We start from the raw sequence: 20,895 nt of genomic DNA, 5'->3' as shown, positions 1-20,895 counted from the left end.
TAAAAAAAGGAAGGAAAGATTGGCCTTCTGTATCCATTAATGAATTCATTCATTCACTAACTAACGGTTATGGAACACTTGCCATTTTCCAAAGACTGTGCTGGGGGCTGAGATTCAGATAAATGAGAAACAGCCTGGATTTTGAGGAGTAGAAACTGTCTAGTGGGACAAACATAAAAAGTTGGGACTATAACATGACAATTGTGTTGGTGCTCATATACCCTGGGGTGTTATAAAGTCACAGAGAAGGGCACCAAACCTAGACTAAGGGCATCAACCAGACAGAAAGGTACTCTTATTTCTTTGAATCCAATGAGATGAGTCACTTACAAAGAAAATATTAATAAATGCCTCCTGGAGAAATAAAAAGATTGGTAGCAGAGTGAGCCTGGCTGATTGATGTTGGAGGCCATCTATTTTGGTGGCAACAACCTGAGAGGCTGTATAATTTTCTCCCCCAACACTCAGCTGCCTGGGGGTAAAAGCAGACAATGGATTGTAATTTTGATGAGAGTTTTGTGGGACAGATGCAGCAAAAGGGCTCGTTTACAACCGAAACTGGATGTTGTTGAGAGAACAGTTCAGATGACCAACTAGAAGTTAGAAAGGAGGTAAAGAAAAAAGGAGAGGCTAACAGACCGTGAGGAAGCAAAAGAACCAAGGAACTGGAGGCCTGTAGGATGTCAGAGAGCAAGTGTGTTAGAGGTAAGCAAATGAAGGGGCTGGAGGACAGGAGGCTGATTCATTTATGCATCAAGTATTTATTGAGTGCCTTCGATATTCGAGGTAGTGTTCTAGTGCTGGGAGTACATTATGAACAATTCTAACTGGGAGGAGAAATAAACAACAGTAATAAATGTGTAAATTAAGCAATACATTAGAAGGCAATAAGTACTATGGAGGGATGGGGATGGAGAGAATAGAGCAGGATCAAAAGAATTTGGAATTCTGAGAGATGGGTGTGATTTTAAATGGGTTGTCATCATAGCCCTGGTTGAACAAAGACATGAAAGGAGAGGGGCAATAAACTGTGCTGATGTGTGAATTAAATATTCCAGGCAGAGGGAATAGCCACTCTAAAGCCTTGAAGTGTGTGAGTGCCTGATATTTCCAGGAACAGTAAGGAGGCCTCTGTGGAGTGGAGTGGGCAGGGGAAAAAGTAGGAAATGATGTAGAGACATAACAGGGACCAACTGTGCAAGCCTTGTGGACTCTGGAAAAGACTGGCTTCTCTTCAGAGTGAGATGGAGCATCATCACAGGGTTTTGAGCAGAGAAGTGACCTGAGCTGATTCTCCTTTAATGGATTGCTCTGGCTTCTGTGTTGAAAACAGACTTAGGGAGGGTCCATTGTGGAAACAGGAGACAAGTTAGGAAGCTATTGCAATAATCCAAATGAGATATGCTAAGTAAGGCTTTGATCAGGGAGTTGGCAGCAGAGCTAGCAAGAAGTATACTAGTTGGATTCTGGATGTATTTCAAGAATAGAGCCAATTGGATTTCATGACAGATTGGACATGGGTGGTGAGCAAGAGTTAAGGACAACTCCAAGATTTTTGGTCCAAGCAAATAGAAAGATGTAGTTACCATTATCTAAACTGGCACCAAATTTGAGAGGAACAGGTTGAGGGGGAAAGTAGGAGTTAAAGCTTTAAAAGATATAGTCACATCTATGTTTACTGTGCATTATTTATAATAGCCAAGATATGGAAACAACCCAAGTGCTCATCAATAAACAAGTAGATAAAAAAAAAAAAGTGGTGGTATGCAGTGGAATATTACTTGACCACGAAAAAGAATGAGATCTTACCTTTTCTGACAACATGGATAGACCTAGAGGGTCTAAGTGCTAAATGAAATAAGTCAGATAGAGAAAGAAAAATACAACATGATTTCACTTATATGTGGGATCTAAAAAAAAATAAATGAACAAAAAAAGAGAAACAGACTCATAGATGCAGAGACAGGACTGATGGTTGCCAGAGGGGAGGTGGTTGGGGATCTGGGTGAAGGGCTTGAGAAGTACAGATTGGCAGTTACAAGATAGCCACAGTGATGTAAAATACAAAATGGCCACAGGGGTGTAAAATTAGAATAATATTGTAATAACTATGTATGGTGCCAGCTGGGTACTTGAATTCTCGGGGTGTCACTTTGCACATTATGTGATTATCTAACCACTATGCTATAGACCTGAACTAACATGAAATAATATTGAATGTCAACTGTAATTGAAAAATAGAATTAAAAAAGAAGACTAGGAGTTAAATTTTGGATGGATTGTGATCAGAGAATGGAATATTGATGTTTAAAATTTCTGAAGTGGTACCATTCTGAATAAGGGTAAGACCCAGGGTATGACCCTGGGGATGTGTGTCTGAAAGTGAAATAAAGTGAAGTCATTCTGTTTAAAGAATTTAGAACTCTGAAGGTTGAAAGGTTAATGAAATCTCCTAGGGTGGTCTACTGGGATGGTGGGCCAGGCAGGAGAGGAAGGTGCAGGGCCAGGCTGCTGTTGCCCCTGTGACACAAAGTTTTAATATAAATGACTAGCCAGGTTACACAAATACTAGTTTGAGGTGTACAGAATTTGAATTGGATTCAGATTTGAACCTAATAGGTTAGAAATAAGCAAGACGGAAAAATGATCACAGTTGCTGAAACACCAGACAAAATTACAATAAAGCTGTTCAGAACAAATCCAGATCAGAGAGATTTATAATCCTATTGCAGCACAAATCAAAACCAGTGGATTGAAAAAGAAATTCAATAAATCTTCACAATTTATCCTTTATTGTTTATTACAATGGTTTTTTTTGCAAATACATTCATGTTTAGTTTTAGATATGTTTCCAGCTCAATGATACCACTTCTATCAACTCATGGAGCATTGTAGAAAGCACGGGCCTGTGACACAGGAAGGAAGTTTTCTGATAGTAGCAGCAAGCCAAGAACCACCCTCCGCCCGATCTGCAGGTCGTGTTTCCAGGCTCCGTCGCTACCCACTGCTAAAAAGAAGCAATAGCATGACCCATCATCACTCCTCCATAATTCTAAGAATAATAAACCTCCAAATTCAGAAACAAATATTTGATAACAAATTTTAAAACATCATACCTATACCCCAGTGGATGTCACTGACGCCTCTGAATTCTTTATAGACTATTGAGATGACAATCCAAGTTCATTCAAGTTCTATAGATGTAGATGAATATATTTCTCTTACGTATTGAGAACTTACTTGAGAATAAAAAATCAAGAGAACCCTGGCTTTATATTGCCCATCAGTAAATGAACACAATGATGAGATCACTATGTAAACCTTAAAAAAAAAATCTTGTTTTTGACTGCTGGTAACAGAGTCCAAGCTTTTATCTCTTCATAAATGTGACACAAATAATCTAGATGTGACTTGCTCTTTACAATTAAGTATATATTTAAATCCTTTTCCTTTGTGGAAATTATGAGTTGCAATTGATTAAAATATTCAGCAAATGTACTTCCATCTTTTAGTTTAACAGAAAAATATAAGTGACATTGCTGGTTGAATTCCTATCAAAGACATTCTCCAGGCATATACAATTCATGTACTGAATTAGAGAAGACTCACTTTTTAGTGACTTTAAAGGTGTTATCTTGGCCAAATAAAATAGGTAGATAATTTTCCTTTCATTTTTTTCTGAGGGAAGTTCTCAGTAAAATTGTTTTACTATGAAATATACATATATAAGTCCATAATATGTCCATTTGAAAAATAAACTTGTATCAACTTCTGAGATGTGAAGACCATATAATATATATCTTATCAAAAATAACTAAATTGAGTTCCTCCTAAGTCAGGAAGGGGAGGAGTTCCATACCAGGATTTCATGCAGTACTGAGTTACATGTAGGGCGATCTGATTTACAGTGGTGTTCACGTAAAATGTGAACCATAAAATGGGTCCAGAATGAAGAACAAAGAAAGAAACCTACCTGTCAGGCCACACAGATGTGAGGCTGTGAAACCTGGAATGTTGCCGAGTGAGGAGGTTATTGTCAGATGTTTATTGCTCATGCCCAGGAACTTGTAGGTGGCCATGGAGAGGAACAGCCTTGGTTACTGGTCTTGCAGGAGCCCACCCAGTGGTAGTAGCACTGCCCAAACTTCTGACCGCACCATGTGGCCTCTCCCAGCTCAGCGGTGCTCTCCTGTCTGAATCAGTGTCAGCACTGGTCTCTCAGATGTATTACTCTTCTTAACAGGTGTTTCGTGGAGCTGCTGGTTAGCATTGCTCTCATCTCAGTAGTCAATATTCACCACATGGTCTCCTTCTTACGGGAAGGGAGAATCTAGGGAAGATTCCTCTCCATGAGTCCACAGTTTGAAGACATGGGACTGATGATGTTAGGGCTGGATCTTAAATTTGACACAGGAGACTTATGATAAACAATATAAAAATGTTTTTTATACATGCAGCTTTCTTGTTAAGTGATGATGGTGGTATTTTAAGAAAATAAGTCTGAAAGTAATGTATAAGAAGCATTAGGACAGGGAAAAATGAGTGTCACAGAGAGCTAAAGGTTACAGTAAAATATAAAAATTAATATTTCTGCATCACCTTGGAGTTTTCAAAGCATTTTGGCACACATCTCATTTGATGTTTGCAATAACCTGTGGGGTGCACATGAAAGGTGGTATCTCCATTTCACGCATGAGGAGACAGGGACCGAGGAGTAGTTGTGCGACTTGCCCATCGTCACACAGCTGCGAGAGGCAGAGCCAGGGTTCCCGTCTGTCACATCTGACTGCACTTCCACTGCTCCTAACACGATGGTATCTCGGATGAACATGGTAGCAGGAATAGAGAGTGAGGGAAAACTCAGAGATTTCAAAATAACAAGTGAAAGAAATTGGCAACTGACGTGGCATAGGGTATAAACAAACAGAAGGAAAGGTGGTTCCTAGGTTCTAACTCCTGGAAGATGGTGAGATTCGTCATATCATCAGCTCCTGTTGACAATATACTTACTACGTGCCAGGTCCTATGCCACGCGCCTTGCTATGTTGCCTTATTAACTCCTCACAGCTCTGAGGGGGAGGGGTATTAGTATCTCCATTTTATAAGGGGAATGCATGAAAGTTGTTTTCACTTTAAAGGAGGAAAAAAGTAAAGGTGTTTGCTCCAAGACAGGGGAAAGTTCAACTGGACTCTGGCTTATGGCGACCATACTTGGGGCCAGCGTCCTGGGGCAGTGCTTTGGTATTCTTACCTGTGTGGATGTAGTTATGCTACTAGCCATGAAATAATCAAGCTGGGCCAGTGGTAGTTGCAATGTTTGCAAATCCAGCACTAGCCAACAGTTTAATGCCTCCTAGATATTTTGCCTGCTGTTAAAATAGCCTGCCTTAAGCAGATGGTTCTACCTTGGCCCTGGACTTTAAGGTGGTCAGCCAGGTAATCTAGGTTTATACATAGCAATGCTTTTCTCCTCAGATACTATTAAAGATAAAAATATAACTAAGTATAATTATCATATGACTCAGTATAAATATTGCACTTATGTAAAATATACCATTTAGACTAAAAGTTTAAATACAACTACATTCCTCCTTGTTACCAGTTGCTTTTACTTCTCAATTGTTATCCATAACAAAAAGCAAACAAACAAACAAAAAAGCAGCTTAAGGTTTTCCCTTAAGGTTAACGAGTCCGCACATATCTGCCTTGTCCTGAGCCTCTGTTGACCTCCCGAGTTTGTCTGAGACCCTCACTGCCCACACCTTCCTCTAATCCTTGAGTTGCTCTGTAACCTTACATAAAACTCCTCAGGAAAAGACCCCTACCATATTTCCTGCTTTCAATTCCTGATTCCCCTTTCTCTCTCAGTCAGGCAGAGACAAGAAGACAGTTTACTTATCAAATAAATTAATAGTGTATGAAAAGAAATTCCCAAACCTTTTCCCAAATAGTAGTTTACAGCTCATTTCTAAAGGCTTCAAACTGTATCTCTTTAGGTATCTACCTGCTAGATATTTCTTCACTAGGCTGCAAACAGCAGTCTCTTAGCAACCACAAACTTCAAGAAGAACTCCTAACTCTTCAAAGTTAGCCTTCTTTTAAAAGACTTGCAAGCAAGGAGTACCAGAATTGAGTTCTCTTTGAAGACAATTTTAAATAAGCCATAATAGTATTTTACAGGGTTATAAATCCGTTTCTTCCCAATGGCCCTTCACTCTGAGGCTGTGCCGTAGATGACGCTGGTGGGGAATCACTGCCCACTCCCAGGGTGTGGGGTCAGGACCATAAGTGTCTTTTTTCCTGCCTCCTTCTAGGATTGTGAAGATGTCCAGTCCCAACCTGAATATCGTGACCTTACTGGGCAGCTGTCTGACTTACAGTAGTGCCTACCTCTTTGGGATTCAGGATCGAGATGCTTCAGGGGGAAGCTCAGTGGAAACTCTCATTCAGGTAGGTGAAGTCTTAGATTTTTTTAAAGCATAATGCCAAGGTTCTGATTATTTTTAAATCAGCTGCTCCTGAGAGTAGCAGTTGCCTTTGTTCTTGGTGTGGGCACTTTCAGAGGCAGTCCCTAGAATGCTTTGTCAATGAAGTCCACTTTCTGTTCCACGGCCTGTGTGGACTGAGGCTTCACAGTTCAGAATGTGTGCAGAATAACAATGGTTCCTCTCATGCCTTTTGCTCCTGTCCATCTCCACCTGTAGGTAAGACTGTCCATGCTGTGCATTGGGACCTCCCTTGTGTTCGGACCCATTCTGGGGAAGAGCTGGAGACTCTACAAGGTGTTTACCCAGAGAGTCCCAGACAAGAGAGTGGTGAGTAGGCAGCAAGTACATGTCTCTTGACTGCAGACGGAAGGGTCACTATTGATTAGAAGCTCAAGAAGCTTTGCCAGATTTCTAGGTCTGGCCCCTTGACATTAGTCTGAAGTTCCTGCTCCTCACGTCAAATCTTGGAGTCATGTGGCCTCCTAAGTCTTCAAGCTGTGTGTCCCTGCTATGGGAGAGATAAGTCTTTGAGTATAGGTCTTTTTGCAAATGCACCCCAGGCCTAGCTACTGCTCTGGGGATGTGAGCTGGTCACTGTGTGGCACCAACATGAGGTGCCCAGAGAGACTGTTGCTTGGCACAGGTGTGAGCTGAAAGTGAGGGGAGGAAGAGTGAGGACACGGAAGCTCTGGCAAGTGTAAGCAGTTATTTTCTCAATGGAGCCCAGTTCTTTTCTACATAGGAGGCCACTCTCTGCACTAAGAAAGATGGGCATGGAGCAGTGAGCAAGGGAGAGGACATCCATTCAGCAGGTGGAATCCACCCTAGAAGCTATGTGGCAGCAGATCACCTACATGTCCCTGTTATCAGATGTCATACTAACCACATTCCCCCTTTTATCAGGGTCCCTGGTAGACCTGCCCAAACCTCAAACTCTTTGTCTATCGGCTCAGCCCAGACCCAATATCTCTCTCAGTGGGAGTTTACTTCCCTGGATTGGTTCTTTTTGGTTTTTGGGTTTTTAGCAAACATTATTGAATAATGGTGAATATATTCAAAAGCTCAGCTGTGCATACCCACCCATATGAGGAAGATAGCCTAAAGGATAAGAAGTTTATTTATCCCCCTAGAACACTGATTTCCTTTTTTAAAATAGCTTTATTGAGGCATAGTTGTCATGCTATGAACTGCACATATTCAAAGTGTATGATTTCATAAGTTTTGGCATATGTGTACATTCATTAAACCTGGTATATAATCCACAAAAGCTTCCTCATACACCTTTATCTCCCTCTCGTGTCCAGTCCTTACTTCCTCTGTTCCTGTCCCCTGGCAACCATTGATCTGCTTTCTGTTACTGTAGATGAGTTTGCATGTTCCAGAATCTTATAGATTAGAATTATACAGTATGTACTTTTTTGAGTCTGTCTTCTTTTATTTGGAATAATTACTTTAAAATTCATACATATTGTGTGCCTCGGTGGTTCTCTCCTCATTACTGCTGAGTGGGGTTCCAAGGTATAGACACACTTCAGTTTGTTTATCCTACTGATGGATGTTTGGGTTTGTTTCTGGTTTGGGGCTATTAAAAACAAAACTGCTATGAATATATTCATATACAAGTCTTTACATTGACATATGCTTTCATTTCACTTGGCTAAAAACCCAAGAGTAGAATGGTTTTATCACATGGTAGTTGTGTTTAACTTTCTAAGAAATTGCCTGACTTTTCCAGATTGGTTGTACCATGTTACATTCTCACCAGCAGAATCTTAGAGTCCCTTTCCTCCACACCCTCACCAACATTTGAACTGGTTGGTCTTTTTCATTTTAGTTGTACTAATTGGTGTGTGTAATAGTATCTCACTGTGATTTAATTTGCATTTCCCTGATGCATTGTTGAACATCTTTTCACATGTATACAGAGTGGGGCAAAAGTTGGCTTACAGTTGTTCATATGGAAAATAATGCAATGATTAATAAATAATAATACAAGAATAAACTGTGTTTTGCATACTCACAGCTGTAAACCTAATTTTGCTGCACCTTGTATATCTTAATTGGTGAAGTACCTGCTCATTTGTCACACATTTTTAAGTTTAGTTGTTTATTATTGAGTTTTGATCATTCATTTTTTAATTCCAGATACAAATCCTTTATCAGATATATCATTTGCAAAGATTTTCTTCCAGAATTTGCAAAGACTGTGGCTTCTCCTTTATTCTCTAAAGAGTGTTTTTGAAAAAGATGTTTCTAATTTTGATGAAGTTCACTTTCTCTAATTTTTTTATTGATCATGTTTTTGATATCAGATATAAGAAACTTTTGCCTAACCAATGGTCCCAAAAGGTTTTCTCCTATGTTCTACAAATTTTAAGAGTTTCAGTTTTCACAGTTAGGCTTATGATCCATTTTTCAGTTAATTTTTAAATATGGTATGCTGTATAGATCAAAGTTCATTTGTTTACATATAGATATCCAATTGTTCCAGCAAGATCTTTTGAAAAGACTGTCCTTTCTTCACTGAATTAATTTTGTACCTTTGTTGAAATCATTTGTCCATAGATGAGTAGATCTATTGTACTCTGTCTCATTGATGTAGTTTATTTTGACACAAATACCATATTATCTTGATTATTGTAACTTTCTATTAAATCTTGAATCAGGGAATATTAGTTCTCCAACTTTGTTCTTCTCTTTCAATATTGCTTTGGCTATTTTAAATTAATTGAATTCTCATATGAATTCTCAAGTCAGTTTCAAATTTGACAAAAATTCTACTGGGATTTTTAATGAGATAGTGTTGATTTATAAACCAAATTGTAGAGAGTTGACTTTTTTTGTTAAGTATATATTTTATTGATTATGCTATTACAGTTCCATTTTTTTCTCCCCTTTATTCTTCTCTGCCTTGTACCCTCCCTCCCACCAGCATCCCCCTCCTCACTTCATGTCCATGGGTTGTACATATAAATTCTTTGGCTTCTATATTTCCTGTACTATTATTAACCTCCCCTGTCTATTTTGTATCTACCATTTATGCTTCTTATTCCCTGTAACTTTTCCCCTATTCCTCTCTCCTCATAACCCTCCATGTAATCTCCATTTCTGTGAATCTGCTCCTGTCCTACTTGTTTGCATAGTTCATTTTTGTGTTTTTAGGGTTGGTTGTTGATAGTTTCAAGTTTATTGTAATTTTACTGTTCATAGTTTTGGTCTTCTTTTTCTTAGATAAGTCCCTTTAACATTTCATATAATAAGGGCATGGTGATGATGAACTCCTTTAACTTGACCTCATCTGGGAAGCACTTTTTCTGCCCTGCCATTCCAAATGGTAGCTTTGCTGGAGAGAGAAATATTGGATGTAAGTCTTTGACTTTAATGACTTGGAATACTTCTTTCCAGCCCCTTCTTGCCTGCAAAGTTTCTTTTGAGAAATCAGCTGATAGTCTTATGGGAACTCCTTTGTAGGTAACTGTCTCCTTTTCTTTTGCTTTTCAGATTCTCTTCTTATTTTTAATCTTGGGTAATGTAATTATAATGTACCTTGGTGTGTGCTTCCTTGGGTCCAATTTCTTTGGGACTCTCTGAGCTTCCTGGAAATCTGTTTCTTTCACCAGATTGGGCAAGTTGTTCTCCATTATTTTTTCAATTAAGTTTTCAATTTCTTGGTCTTCCTCTTCTTCTGGCACCCCTATGATTTGGATGTTGGGATGTTTGAAGTTGCCCTAGAGGTTCCTAAGCCTTTCTTCATTTTTTTGAATTCTTGTTTCTTCATTTTGTTTTGGGTGAATATTTATTTATGTATTTATTTATTTGTTTGTTTGTTTGTTTGTTTATTGGTTCAAATCGTTGATTTGAGTCCCAGTTTCCTTCCCGTCATTGTTGGTTTTCTGTATATTTTTCTTTACTTCACTTTGCATAGCCTTTTTTTCTCTACTTTGCAACCACACTCAACCATTTCTGTGAGCATCATGATTACCAGTGTTTTGAACTCTGGATCTTATAGGCTGGCTGTCTCTTCATCGCTTAGTTGTATTTTTGGAGTCTTGATCTGTTCTTTTATTTGAGCTATATTTCCTTGTCTTTGTGCAGCTGTTACGTTGTAAGGGACAGAGCCTTAGGAACTGGCCAGGATGGGCCAACCCATGTTGCTGCACTGTGGTGCTGTCTATGAGGGAGGGGTCTAAGATGGAAAAATGCCGGTTGCTCCATTCTTGGATAGCTTTCAGTCACTTCCCCTGCTACCCACAAGCAAATTGGGCCCTTCTGGTGCTGATTCCTCGGTGGGTGGGCTTGTGTATATTCTTGGACCCTGTGAGTCTCTCCAACAAACCGTCCTGTGAGGCTGGGAGTTTCTCCCACTGCCAACAATCCCCACAGGTTTTTACAGCAAGAAGTTTTGGGACTTTTTTTCCCCCCATGCTGGAACCCTGGGTTGTGCAGTCTGTCTCACTCCCCAGTTGTTCCTCCCAGTTTATCAACACGTAAATGTGGGACCACCTGGTCCACAAGCTGTCGATTCACCCTTTTGGTCTTCCAGCTGCTGCCTTGCTGCCCATCCTCTCCACCCTGGCTGCCCCTCTCCACCTTTCCTACCAGTCTGGATAAATGTGGTTTTTTTTTTTTAACTTTTTGGTTGTGGACTTCCATACAGTTCAATTTTCTGGTAAAAAATGACCAGTTCTGGTAATTTTTTGTTTTTCAATTTGTTGTTGTCCTTCTTTTGGTTGTGCAAAGAGTCAAAGTGTATCTACCTATAACTCCATCTGGGCTAAAAGTTCCTTGAGAGTTGGCTTCTTTACAATGCTTTGTCTTTTAACCCATGAACACATTATATTTCTCCATTTATTTAGGTCTTCTCTCAGCAATATTTTGTACTTTTTAGTGAAAGTCTGTCACATCTTTCATTATAATTATTTCTAAGTATTCTATATTTTTATGGTCTCATACATGCTATTATTTTTTATTTTGCTTTCCAATTTTTGTTGCTAATACATAGAAATACAATAGATTTTTGTATGCTGATCTTGTTTGCTGAAAACCATACTAACCTACTTATTAATTCTAGTAGCTTTTTTTATAGATTCCATCAGATTTCCTACATGGATTATCACATCATCTGTGAATAGAGACAGTTTCTGTCCAGTCTCTTGTATGATGATGGCACTGGCTAGAAACAACAGTAAAATGTTCAACAGAAGTGCTGAAAGCAGACATTCTTGAGTTGTTCTTTATTTTATGGGGAAAACATTGAGTCTTTCAAAATGAAATATGATGTTAGCTATAATTTTATTGTAGATGCCTTTTTATTTAGTTGGGGAAGCTCCCTTTCTAAATATATATTCCTATATTGCTGAGAGTTTTTATTAAGAATTGATATTTGGTTTTACAAAATGCATTTTCTGCATCTGTTGACATGATTATGTATTTTTTTCATTTTTAGTTGTTCATGTGTTGGATTACATTAAATGACTTTAGGATCATAAACCAACCTTGAATTCCTGAGACAAACTCCACTTGATCATGACATTTATCCTCTTGCATTGTTTGATTTATTTTGTTTACAATGTGTATATTATGTTCATAAGCGATATTGTTCTTTAATTTTGTTTTCTTGAAAAATCTTCCTCTGGCTTTGATGTCAAGGTAATGCCAGCTTTTTAGGATGAATTGGGAAGTATTCCCTCCTCTTCAGGTTCTGGAAGAGTTTATGTGTAATTTGCATTCACATACTATTAATACTTTACTATAGTATGCTTCCATTTCTCCTCTTCTCAAGTTTTGTGGTATTATTTTTACTTTTACATATGTTATAAGCCCCACACAATTGTATTATTTAAAATTAGTTATCTTTTAAAGATATTTTGATACTAAAAATAAATATCATATTTTTCCATGAAGTAAACATTTCCAGAGCTCTTACTCTCCTTGGACAGAATTCTTCTGATATTAATATCCTTTTCGCTGAAGGATATTTAACATTCTCATGTGTGTATGCTAGTGCTGAATTTTTTCAGATTTTGTTTATCAAAAAAAGTCTTTATTCCTTTGTTTTAGAAAGGTATTTTCTGCTGGACATAGAATTCTAGGTTGCAGTTTTCATATTTACTTTTAATACATTAAAGGTTTTTCTCCATGGTCTTCTCACTTGGTCTTGTATCTGATGAGATATCTGATGTCTTCCTTATCTTTGTTTATGCATAATGTATCTTGGTTTGCTGGTTGCTTCAAACTGCTCTTTATCACTGGCTTTGAGCAGTTTGATTAAGCAACCAATTTGTTTTTATCTTACAAACACCATGCATCATGTATCTGGTTGTGCTTCTTTCTTTTCATTGGTTGACAAAAACTCAGACTCACATTTCTGCACCAATTCATGAATGTTATATATCTACGTACCTGCACCTTCATCACAATTCTCTTTATATCCTCTTTTCCTTAATGTTTTTCAACTTTTTATCCTATTGCAGGATATATATTTTCTTAATTTTATTTTTATAGTCACAAAAGTAACACATTTTTTGTGTCACTTAGATGAAGTCCAGTGCTTCATCTAAGGATAAAGAAAGTGTTAGCAATTGTTCTTCCAGCACTCTTGGATCTCAATCCCATCTTCCAGGTTAATGGTCATTAATAGCTTTATGTGAAGACTCCCCATCACTCTATCTGCTCATATATACATATCTAGAAATAATAGAGTATTTATTTTATAAGACCCTTGACTTCTTTATGGGAAAAGGCAGGATATAGAAAATATAAACAAATGGAAATGTTTAATGGTGATGATGATATGACACCATTGTAATGGTGTCAATTTATAGTGATACAGAAATCATTGTAAATATTTAGTGTCTCTTTCACCTTTGATGGCTGGATTGAAGCTTTTGGGAGAGCTAACTCTGGAGTCTATAGCTCAGAACATGTAGGGCACTCTATCTAGCCCCTTATAGGCACTGAGCTAAGGAAAATTAATACCTTGAATGTTTTTCAGATAATCAAAGACCTGCAGCTACTGGGGTTGGTGGCAGCCCTGGTGATAGCTGATGTGATCCTGCTCATGACATGGGTACTGACTGATCCCATCCAGTGTCTCCAGATTCTCGGCGTCAGTATGACGGTGAGGAGCCCAATACGTGGAGAATTCAGTTTCCTTCCTGAACTGAGGGGACTGGTTTCTGTGGATACACAGGGGCCATTCTCCCAGTAGCACACACGGTGTTGGCATCCTCCCAACAAGGAGATAAGTGACCCAAAGAGGGAGAGTCAGGAGCTGTGGCTGCTGTGAAGACCTTGCCCCTTGCCTGCAACGTGTGCTACCACTCCCACTGTTCCTCCTGCCCCAGATATCCTCCAATTGCATCACTGCTATGTCAGCACACTGGAATCTGTCTGGCAGTTATTTCTGCTTCCACATTATTAAAAATGAGAACTTTCTCATTTTTAGTCATTTTAGTCTGGAGTGTCAAACTCATTTTCACCCCAGGCCACAGCAGCCTCACAGTTGCCTTCAAAGGGCTGAATGTAATTTCAACTCCTTAATAGTTAAGGAGTAGTTACATTTATACAGTCCTAAAATTATTTTGGCCCTTTGAAGGCAACTGCAAGGCTGATGTGGCTCCTGGTGAAAATGAGTTTGATACCCCTGCCTTTAGTGTTGGGAGATAAAAAAGTATTTTTAGGTCATCTTTTGAGTCAGTCAACTCTGATTCAAATCCAAGCTCTATCACCTTCTAGCCATATGACCTTGGGAAAGCCATTTAACCTCTCTAAGTCTCTGTTTCCTCACAAGCAAAGTGCAGATAATAATATCACCTGTTTCTTAAGGCTTTGGTAGTAAAAAGAATGTAGATGAAGTAAACTGTGCCTGGTACATAGTGTTCAATTAAGAGGAAATACTATTTCTACAGCCTCACAAGAGGCTGAGGAATACAGTAGAATACAATGCAGATTTGATATTTTTAATGTTTTAACTGTTAACAAATAGCCCAAACGTGGTGTGAAATTTATAAGTTGTAATTTTGCTGATGCACCAATGTGAATCATCTAAGTAGCAAAGCACACAGCAGAGGGTGTAAACCATGCTGCCACCAAACATCCACATGTCAGCCCAACTTTATCATCTTGTCCTCCAACTAATAGTCACTCTTATTTATCTAATGGAGTCAACTAAATTTTACGCTTTTACACATCAGGGGGTAACATATAAGCTGTAGAGGAGCTCCTGCTCAAGGGTCTTCACAAGGGTCTGCTGTGTGTTCCTTATAATTGTGGGTGCCCTCGGTCCTTACTTTGTGTCCCTCCTAGGTGACAGGGAGAGAAGTGTCCTGCTTGCTGACCAGCACACACTTCTGTGCTTCCCGGTACTCTGATGTCTGGATTGCTCTCGTTTTGGGATGCAAGGTTGGTAACCACATCTCTTTGGGATATGGTCTGTCAACAACAAAATGGGTGTAAAGAAGAAATTAATGATTCCTGCAAAGGATCTTGAAATCAGGGAAGGCCTCTGCTGACACGTAAATCTGAAAGCCATGACCCTTATTATTTCTCTACTTTGAGCAGAGTCACTTTTTCAACTCTTTACACTCCATCATTTTGTTGTCCCCCAAATCATGCGGAATTCACCTAATGTTTCTCCCATTTCTTGGTCTGATTTTTTAAGTTGATTTGGCAATATCAGTTTCCTTCTCAAATCCCTGCAAGGAAGATTTGTGTCCAGATGTCCTGCTGCCATTCATCCACCTACCTTTCTCACTGTGTCTGGAAGCAGAGCTGGCCCTAAGACAGATGATAACATTTGTGTGTCCTTTAAGTGATTCCAGCTGCCTCAAGTGTGTTCTGCACTGAATCTCCATCATTATACTCATTTGTCTCTGTTAAATGGTACAGGATACCTACATGGGGCATTAAAAGAGGTCCTTAGAACCAGCTGTCCTATTAGCTGGTTTTCAGCTTAAAGGGACAGAGAATCTAGCTCTAGGGAGCATAGGACAGGCCTGTTTCAATGCATGAGGCAAGCCCTGCATGGCAGGAGGCTGCCTGTCAATTATCAGCACAGAAAGGCCTGGCTGACTGATTACTGGCAAAGTAGGACTTTTACTAGAAATACGTGGTCTCCAAAGCTAAACTTAAGTTCCAGGAGCCCCCACCTGAGCCTGTCAACTGCCCACTACCCCATACTTCTCTGTAGTGAAAGTGAATGACATAAAAGTTTATGTGATTCACTCAAGCATGGATCATGGATATATAGGAGCTCTATTAATATCGTGTTCCCATTGGGCAAGAATTTTAATGGAATTAAAATCTTTTAGTAGAATCAGATGTCAACATTTCACAATCATAGAGTTAATTTCATTCACCTTTGATTAAGTTACCAAAAATCCAACTCTTCCAAATGCCACCTGATGGCATCAGTTACCCAAAAGTCAGGTCCCCCTGGCCTCCTGACTTGTGTATTGTGTTCTTCTAACCATGGAAGGTCTCAGGGTGGCACGTCAGGCCCCAGTTGGGCCACTGGACATTGGGAGCACCCAGAAGGCATCTCCACCATGATGACCTTTTTACTTTAGGCAGTCAGTCCTCCCAAAAAGTATCGATAGGGCAGTCCCTGCAGGTGGAGCTGTCAGGTGGGGGATTTCAGGGTCACTGGCAGAAGTCCTCTGATACCTGACCTGATGTTCATTGTCAGTTCTCCCTGTGAATCTCCATGGTCCCCACGCAACCTCATTCCCATGGCATCTTCAGATTCAGTTATAAAACACAGGCGTTTGTGTCTTGCCTTCAATCTCCACACCAGACTGAGCTCCTTGAAAGGCAGGACCATGACTCATTTCTCTTCAAAGCACTGTTTCCTGCCCTGTGCCTAGCATGACACCTTGCATACAGTCAAGGGAACATACATCGAATCTATATATTATGTATTACTGATTAAAGTTTTGATTTCTGTTTAAATATAGTTCTTTAAGGTACTGTGAGTCATTTTTTTCCTTAGAACAAACGAGAAATATGAGAGCAGGTTTATATTCATGGAGGAAGGGAAAGAATAGGGCCCTGGATTCCTGATGGTAGGGGCCAGGAGTGTCACCAAGCGGGTGAAGGTATAGATGGAGCCCTTGCTGCCTGTGCCTGCCCCACAGCCTCGTCTAGGTCCCAGCCTGCCTTTGTTCTCCTCTGTTTCCACTCTTCATCTCCCATAAACACCCCCTGGCACAGAGCCACTGCTATCCTGTAGAGATCCTTTGTGTAAATTAGAAAGAGGCATCCCTTTTGGGCAGATGCAATCTTGCAGGTGCAGGGCTTGGCAAGCAGATGGTGCCTTTGGGAAAATTAGAAAAAAGATCCCCTTCTTCAGGGCACTGGCCCTGCCAGCAGCACAGGGCTTGAAAAGCAGACTACAGGGCTATTTCAGTTTCCACGAGGCCCTCAGCTCCATGCAGTGCAAAACCACACAGGGGACATGGCAGCCCTTACCGCCCGCAGCGTGACGCACCCACTGCCCTCCTAGTACGCAGAGCCCTTTCTGTAAGGCTCCCACCCACCCATACCATCGTGTCATGTGCCTCATTCCAGCAGAGTCCTCTTGCCAACCTCTGATAAACTCCTTCTCAGTGCAGGAGAGGAAAATAACAGTAAGCACCTATTAGATGTAAGGGGCCATCCTAAAGCCACCTAAGAGTCCTAACATGTCTGAGTATATCCTCATAGCAACCCTGTAAGGTTGGTATTATAATCCTTATTTTAAATGGTCCCCACCCTCCTGCTCTTTGACCCCAAGTCTGTTATTCGCCTTCCCCTAGCCTCTGGTTCTCCCCTCTGCTTCCAGGGTCTGCTGCTGCTCTATGGTGCCTACCTGGCTGGCCTGACTGACCACGTCAGCTCTCCTCCTGTGAATCAGTCTTTAACCATCATGGTTGGAGTCAACCTTGTGGTGCTGGCTGCTGGGCTACTTTTTGTGGTCACCAGATACTTGCACTCCTGGCCCAACCTGGTCTTTGGCCTCACGTCCGGAGGAATCTTTGTTTGCACAACCACCATCAACTGCCTCATCTTCATCCCCCAGGTATGCCCTATGAAGAGTTTGGCAGGGCCAGTTCTCCAGAGGATTTACTGGGCATGATAAATTGTTCACTGTGTTTTCTAGCAAGACTTTGGGGTACCATTTACTGGAGAGTCAGAAGGAAGGTGGGTTCCTGGTGAGCTGGCTCCTTCTGTTCTTCCAATCTTGCTCTCCTGAAGAAAGATGGCTCTGCTCTCAGTCAGCAAGGGGGCAGCCCAGAGTGGCTGAGCCATGGCGGCTGCCCATGTCCACCCCTGGCAGTGGACTCGCTGACCTGCTTTTCCACCATCCTCCAGTCTGTTTCACTCATGCCCAATCCCTTCCTCATCTTGATGTCATTCTTTCACTAGCCTGGGAGTGAGGAGCCTTTCCTTCTTTCCTGTTTAAGATTGCAGATTCACAAGGAAAACCTCTTTTGGAACTTTATGCAATTTTAAATGCTTTTTCTTTCTTTTTATTACAGTAAAATACAGAGCATTCCCCTTCTTTTCACAATGAAGAGAAATAAAAATTAAATAAAAATGTGTTTCATATTATGAGGATTAAAGGGAAAAAAATCAAATAGGGGAGGAAGATAGAAGCAGAAATGTCCAGACAGCAAAGAGGGGAAAAAAGGAGTTGGAGGGAAAGGCAAAGGAATCCATTGGCTCTGAAAGGAAAGTGATGTGAAATTACTCATGCTGGGCCTGAGGGTACCACCGAGCCACATCCATCTGAGTTAATGACCTTGGCATTAGGCACTTTTCCCATTTCCCTACTAGTTCTCTCTTTCTTTCCCTGAGGCCTCCCTCACCCCACTCCCTCCCCAACACCCCATTCTGGTTCCCATTGCAGCTTCTAGTTGACTATGAATGATTTTGCCACTGACCAATAAAATGGTGGTAGAAAATTACAAGGTGTTTATCAAAGGAAAGAGTGGACTTTGGGGCATGATGTTGTGAATGACACACAGTTAGGCCTTTTACTCTTCTTCCCTTTCATAAATTCTCATGCAAATGCTCAAAAGAGTAAACAAATATGAAAATAGCAGCAGCACTAACAACCAAGGGTGCCAGAAACTGAAGGAATTTTTGCTAATCTTAATGTTATAAGAACTGAATTTAAAGGGAGCCATTGACAGCTGAGTCTTATTTGTCTGGAATGTAACAGAAAAGGTCTATGAACAGTAAGGGCTGGTCCTCTCTAGGAGATGGGAAAAAAGAAGTGGGGAGGGGCCTTTTGGGAAGCCCACCCTTAGGCTGTGGCCAATGTTGTTGATTGGTAACCCATCCACCCATTGCCAAACCTTTTCTTCCTTGCTCACCTCCAGTATATACTCTGAAAGAGCTAACCACTTGCTTTTCTGGCCTCCCTTACAGGTAGGGGTGCCACACCACCCAGTTGAACACTAAAGGTTTCCTGAGAGGCTTCTGAAATAGTTTTTGCTTCCTGAAAAAACTATTGGTTTGGCTGGTGTCACCCCTTCCATGTCCTTTCTACTTGAATGTTTGTTATGCCAGGAGCTATGGCAGCCGTTTTGTGTTGATGAGGGAAACCCCAAAAGAATGTATGTATTATAATACCCTGGGAAACTATAGCTCTTCCCATGTAAAACTATAAATTCAGGGACCTATGAAGAGATTCTGCAGTTCATAAGAAGAGGTCTACAAATTTCTGGAGATTTAGAGAAGCTCCCTTCCTCTGATGCAAAATAGAAGTTTATAGAGGACATCATATTTGTCTTGTCAGTAGGATTTAAAGGATGCTGTCTCTCTTCAACCAAAGCAAACCTAAGAAGGACATAATCTTAGATCATGAAATATTAAATAAGGATAATCAAAACTATTGTGTTAAATTAAAAACCCCAGTAGAAACATTGAATAGGCAATTGGACATGGGGAAAATACTGAATGAGTGAATTAATTGAAGAAAACAGAACATAAGAAGACAGTTAAAAAAATGAGAGACTAGAAAAAAAATATGGAGAACAGATCTAGGGATACAATTAGAGCTAATAGGAATCTCTGAAAGATAAAAATAATTTAGGGCAGAAGTAATCCCCAAGGAAAGCCTTCCTGATCTAAAACAAGACTTCTATCTAAAAATTGAGTTAATCAGCAACCTCCATGATGTGGCTCTACTTATATCTCCTCTCTGAACACTCTTGTCCCTTTGCATCCTAAGTCTCAGAGACAAGTTCCAGTCTCTTTGGCATTTGATTCTTCAGCACCTAGGTCAGTAACGATAGCTAGGTACACTCCCATGTATACACAAATGTAAAATTGCAGGTTGAAATTCAGCTTGAAATATGACTTCCAGGTTTGAACTAAGCAACAAGTGCTTGAGTTTTTAAAGTGCGTGGAGCTCTAGCCAGGTGGCTCAGTTGATAGGAGCATCATCTCCATACACCAAAAGGTTGTAGATTTGATTCCTGGTCAAGACACATACCTAGGTTGTGGGTTCAATTTCTGTTCAGGGAGTGGATGAAAGGCAACCAATCAATGTTTCTCCCTCTCTCTCTTCTTTCCTCTCTTCTAAAATCAATAAACATATCCTTGGATGAGGATTAAAAATATGCATATATATATATAAAGTGAGAGTGGAAGTGGAATTGTGGGATACAAGAACAGGAGGGATGGACACTGTTCCCCATTTTTCCTTTTAGCTCTCTTGAGCTTCCTTTCTCTTTATCTTTCCTCATCTGTTTTCTTTCTCACAACTTTTCTCCTCTTGAATTGACCAAGATCTAAAACTTTAAAAATATATACTTTTAGTCCACTGTATTTTAGGTTTAGGACAGCAAACTCACAGTTATTAAGAACCACACCTAAAACAAAAGCAAACTAAGAGGACAGCTAGATCAGGAGTAGAACCATAGAAATGAAGATCTCATGGAGGGTTAGCAACAGGGGAGTGGGAGAATGAGAAGGGGGGAGAAGGTACAGAAAATAAGTAGCATAGACAGCAGGTAGAAAATAGATAGGGGGGAGGGCAAGAATAGTATGGGAAATATAGAATCTAAAGAACTTGAGACACATGGTGATAAACTAAAGGGGGGTAATGGTGGGGGAGGGGTGTGCAGGGTGGAGGGGAATGAAGCGGGGAAATAGAACAGCTGTAATGGCATAGTCAATAAAATATATTTTAAAAAAAGAAATGAAACTAAAAAAAATCTAAAACTAGAGACTTACAGCCAAGACGGAGGTGTAGGTAGACACACAGTGCCTCCTCCCACAACCAAAAGAAGGACAACAACAAATTTAAAAACAAAAACCAAGCAGAACTGCCAGAAAATCAAACTGTATGAAAGTCTGACAAAATAGGCAGAGAGCAGAGCAAGTGGCACTGTTCCCTCTTTGACCCCTTTCCTAC

At 40.1% G+C, this 20,895-nt stretch overlaps 1 protein-coding gene across 2 annotated transcripts in view; it reads left to right on the top strand.

The window, feature by feature from the left end:
* GPR156 (G protein-coupled receptor 156) overlaps window positions 1-20,895 on the top strand; it is a 98,599-nt gene that overhangs the window by 64,942 nt on the left and 12,762 nt on the right. The window contains exons 4-8 of one of the 2 annotated variants that reach the window (XM_037139804.2): window positions 6,315-6,450; window positions 6,705-6,815; window positions 13,483-13,608; window positions 14,796-14,891; window positions 17,311-17,547. In XM_037139804.2, coding sequence (XP_036995699.2) covers window positions 6,315-6,450; window positions 6,705-6,815; window positions 13,483-13,608; window positions 14,796-14,891; window positions 17,311-17,547 — 706 coding nt within the window. The remainder of the gene's footprint in view (window positions 1-6,314; window positions 6,451-6,704; window positions 6,816-13,482; window positions 13,609-14,795; window positions 14,892-17,310; window positions 17,548-20,895) is intronic. The other variant, XM_053663005.1, reaches the window with a different exon arrangement.

This window comes from Artibeus jamaicensis, unplaced genomic scaffold (genome assembly GCF_021234435.1).
Source record: "Artibeus jamaicensis isolate MK-2021 breed Jamaican fruit bat unplaced genomic scaffold, CSHL_Jam_final contig_3126, whole genome shotgun sequence".
NCBI lineage: Eukaryota > Metazoa > Chordata > Mammalia > Chiroptera > Phyllostomidae > Artibeus > Artibeus jamaicensis.
The sequence above is the reverse complement of the archived record's forward strand: the minus strand, read 5'-3'. Positions and strand labels throughout refer to the sequence as shown.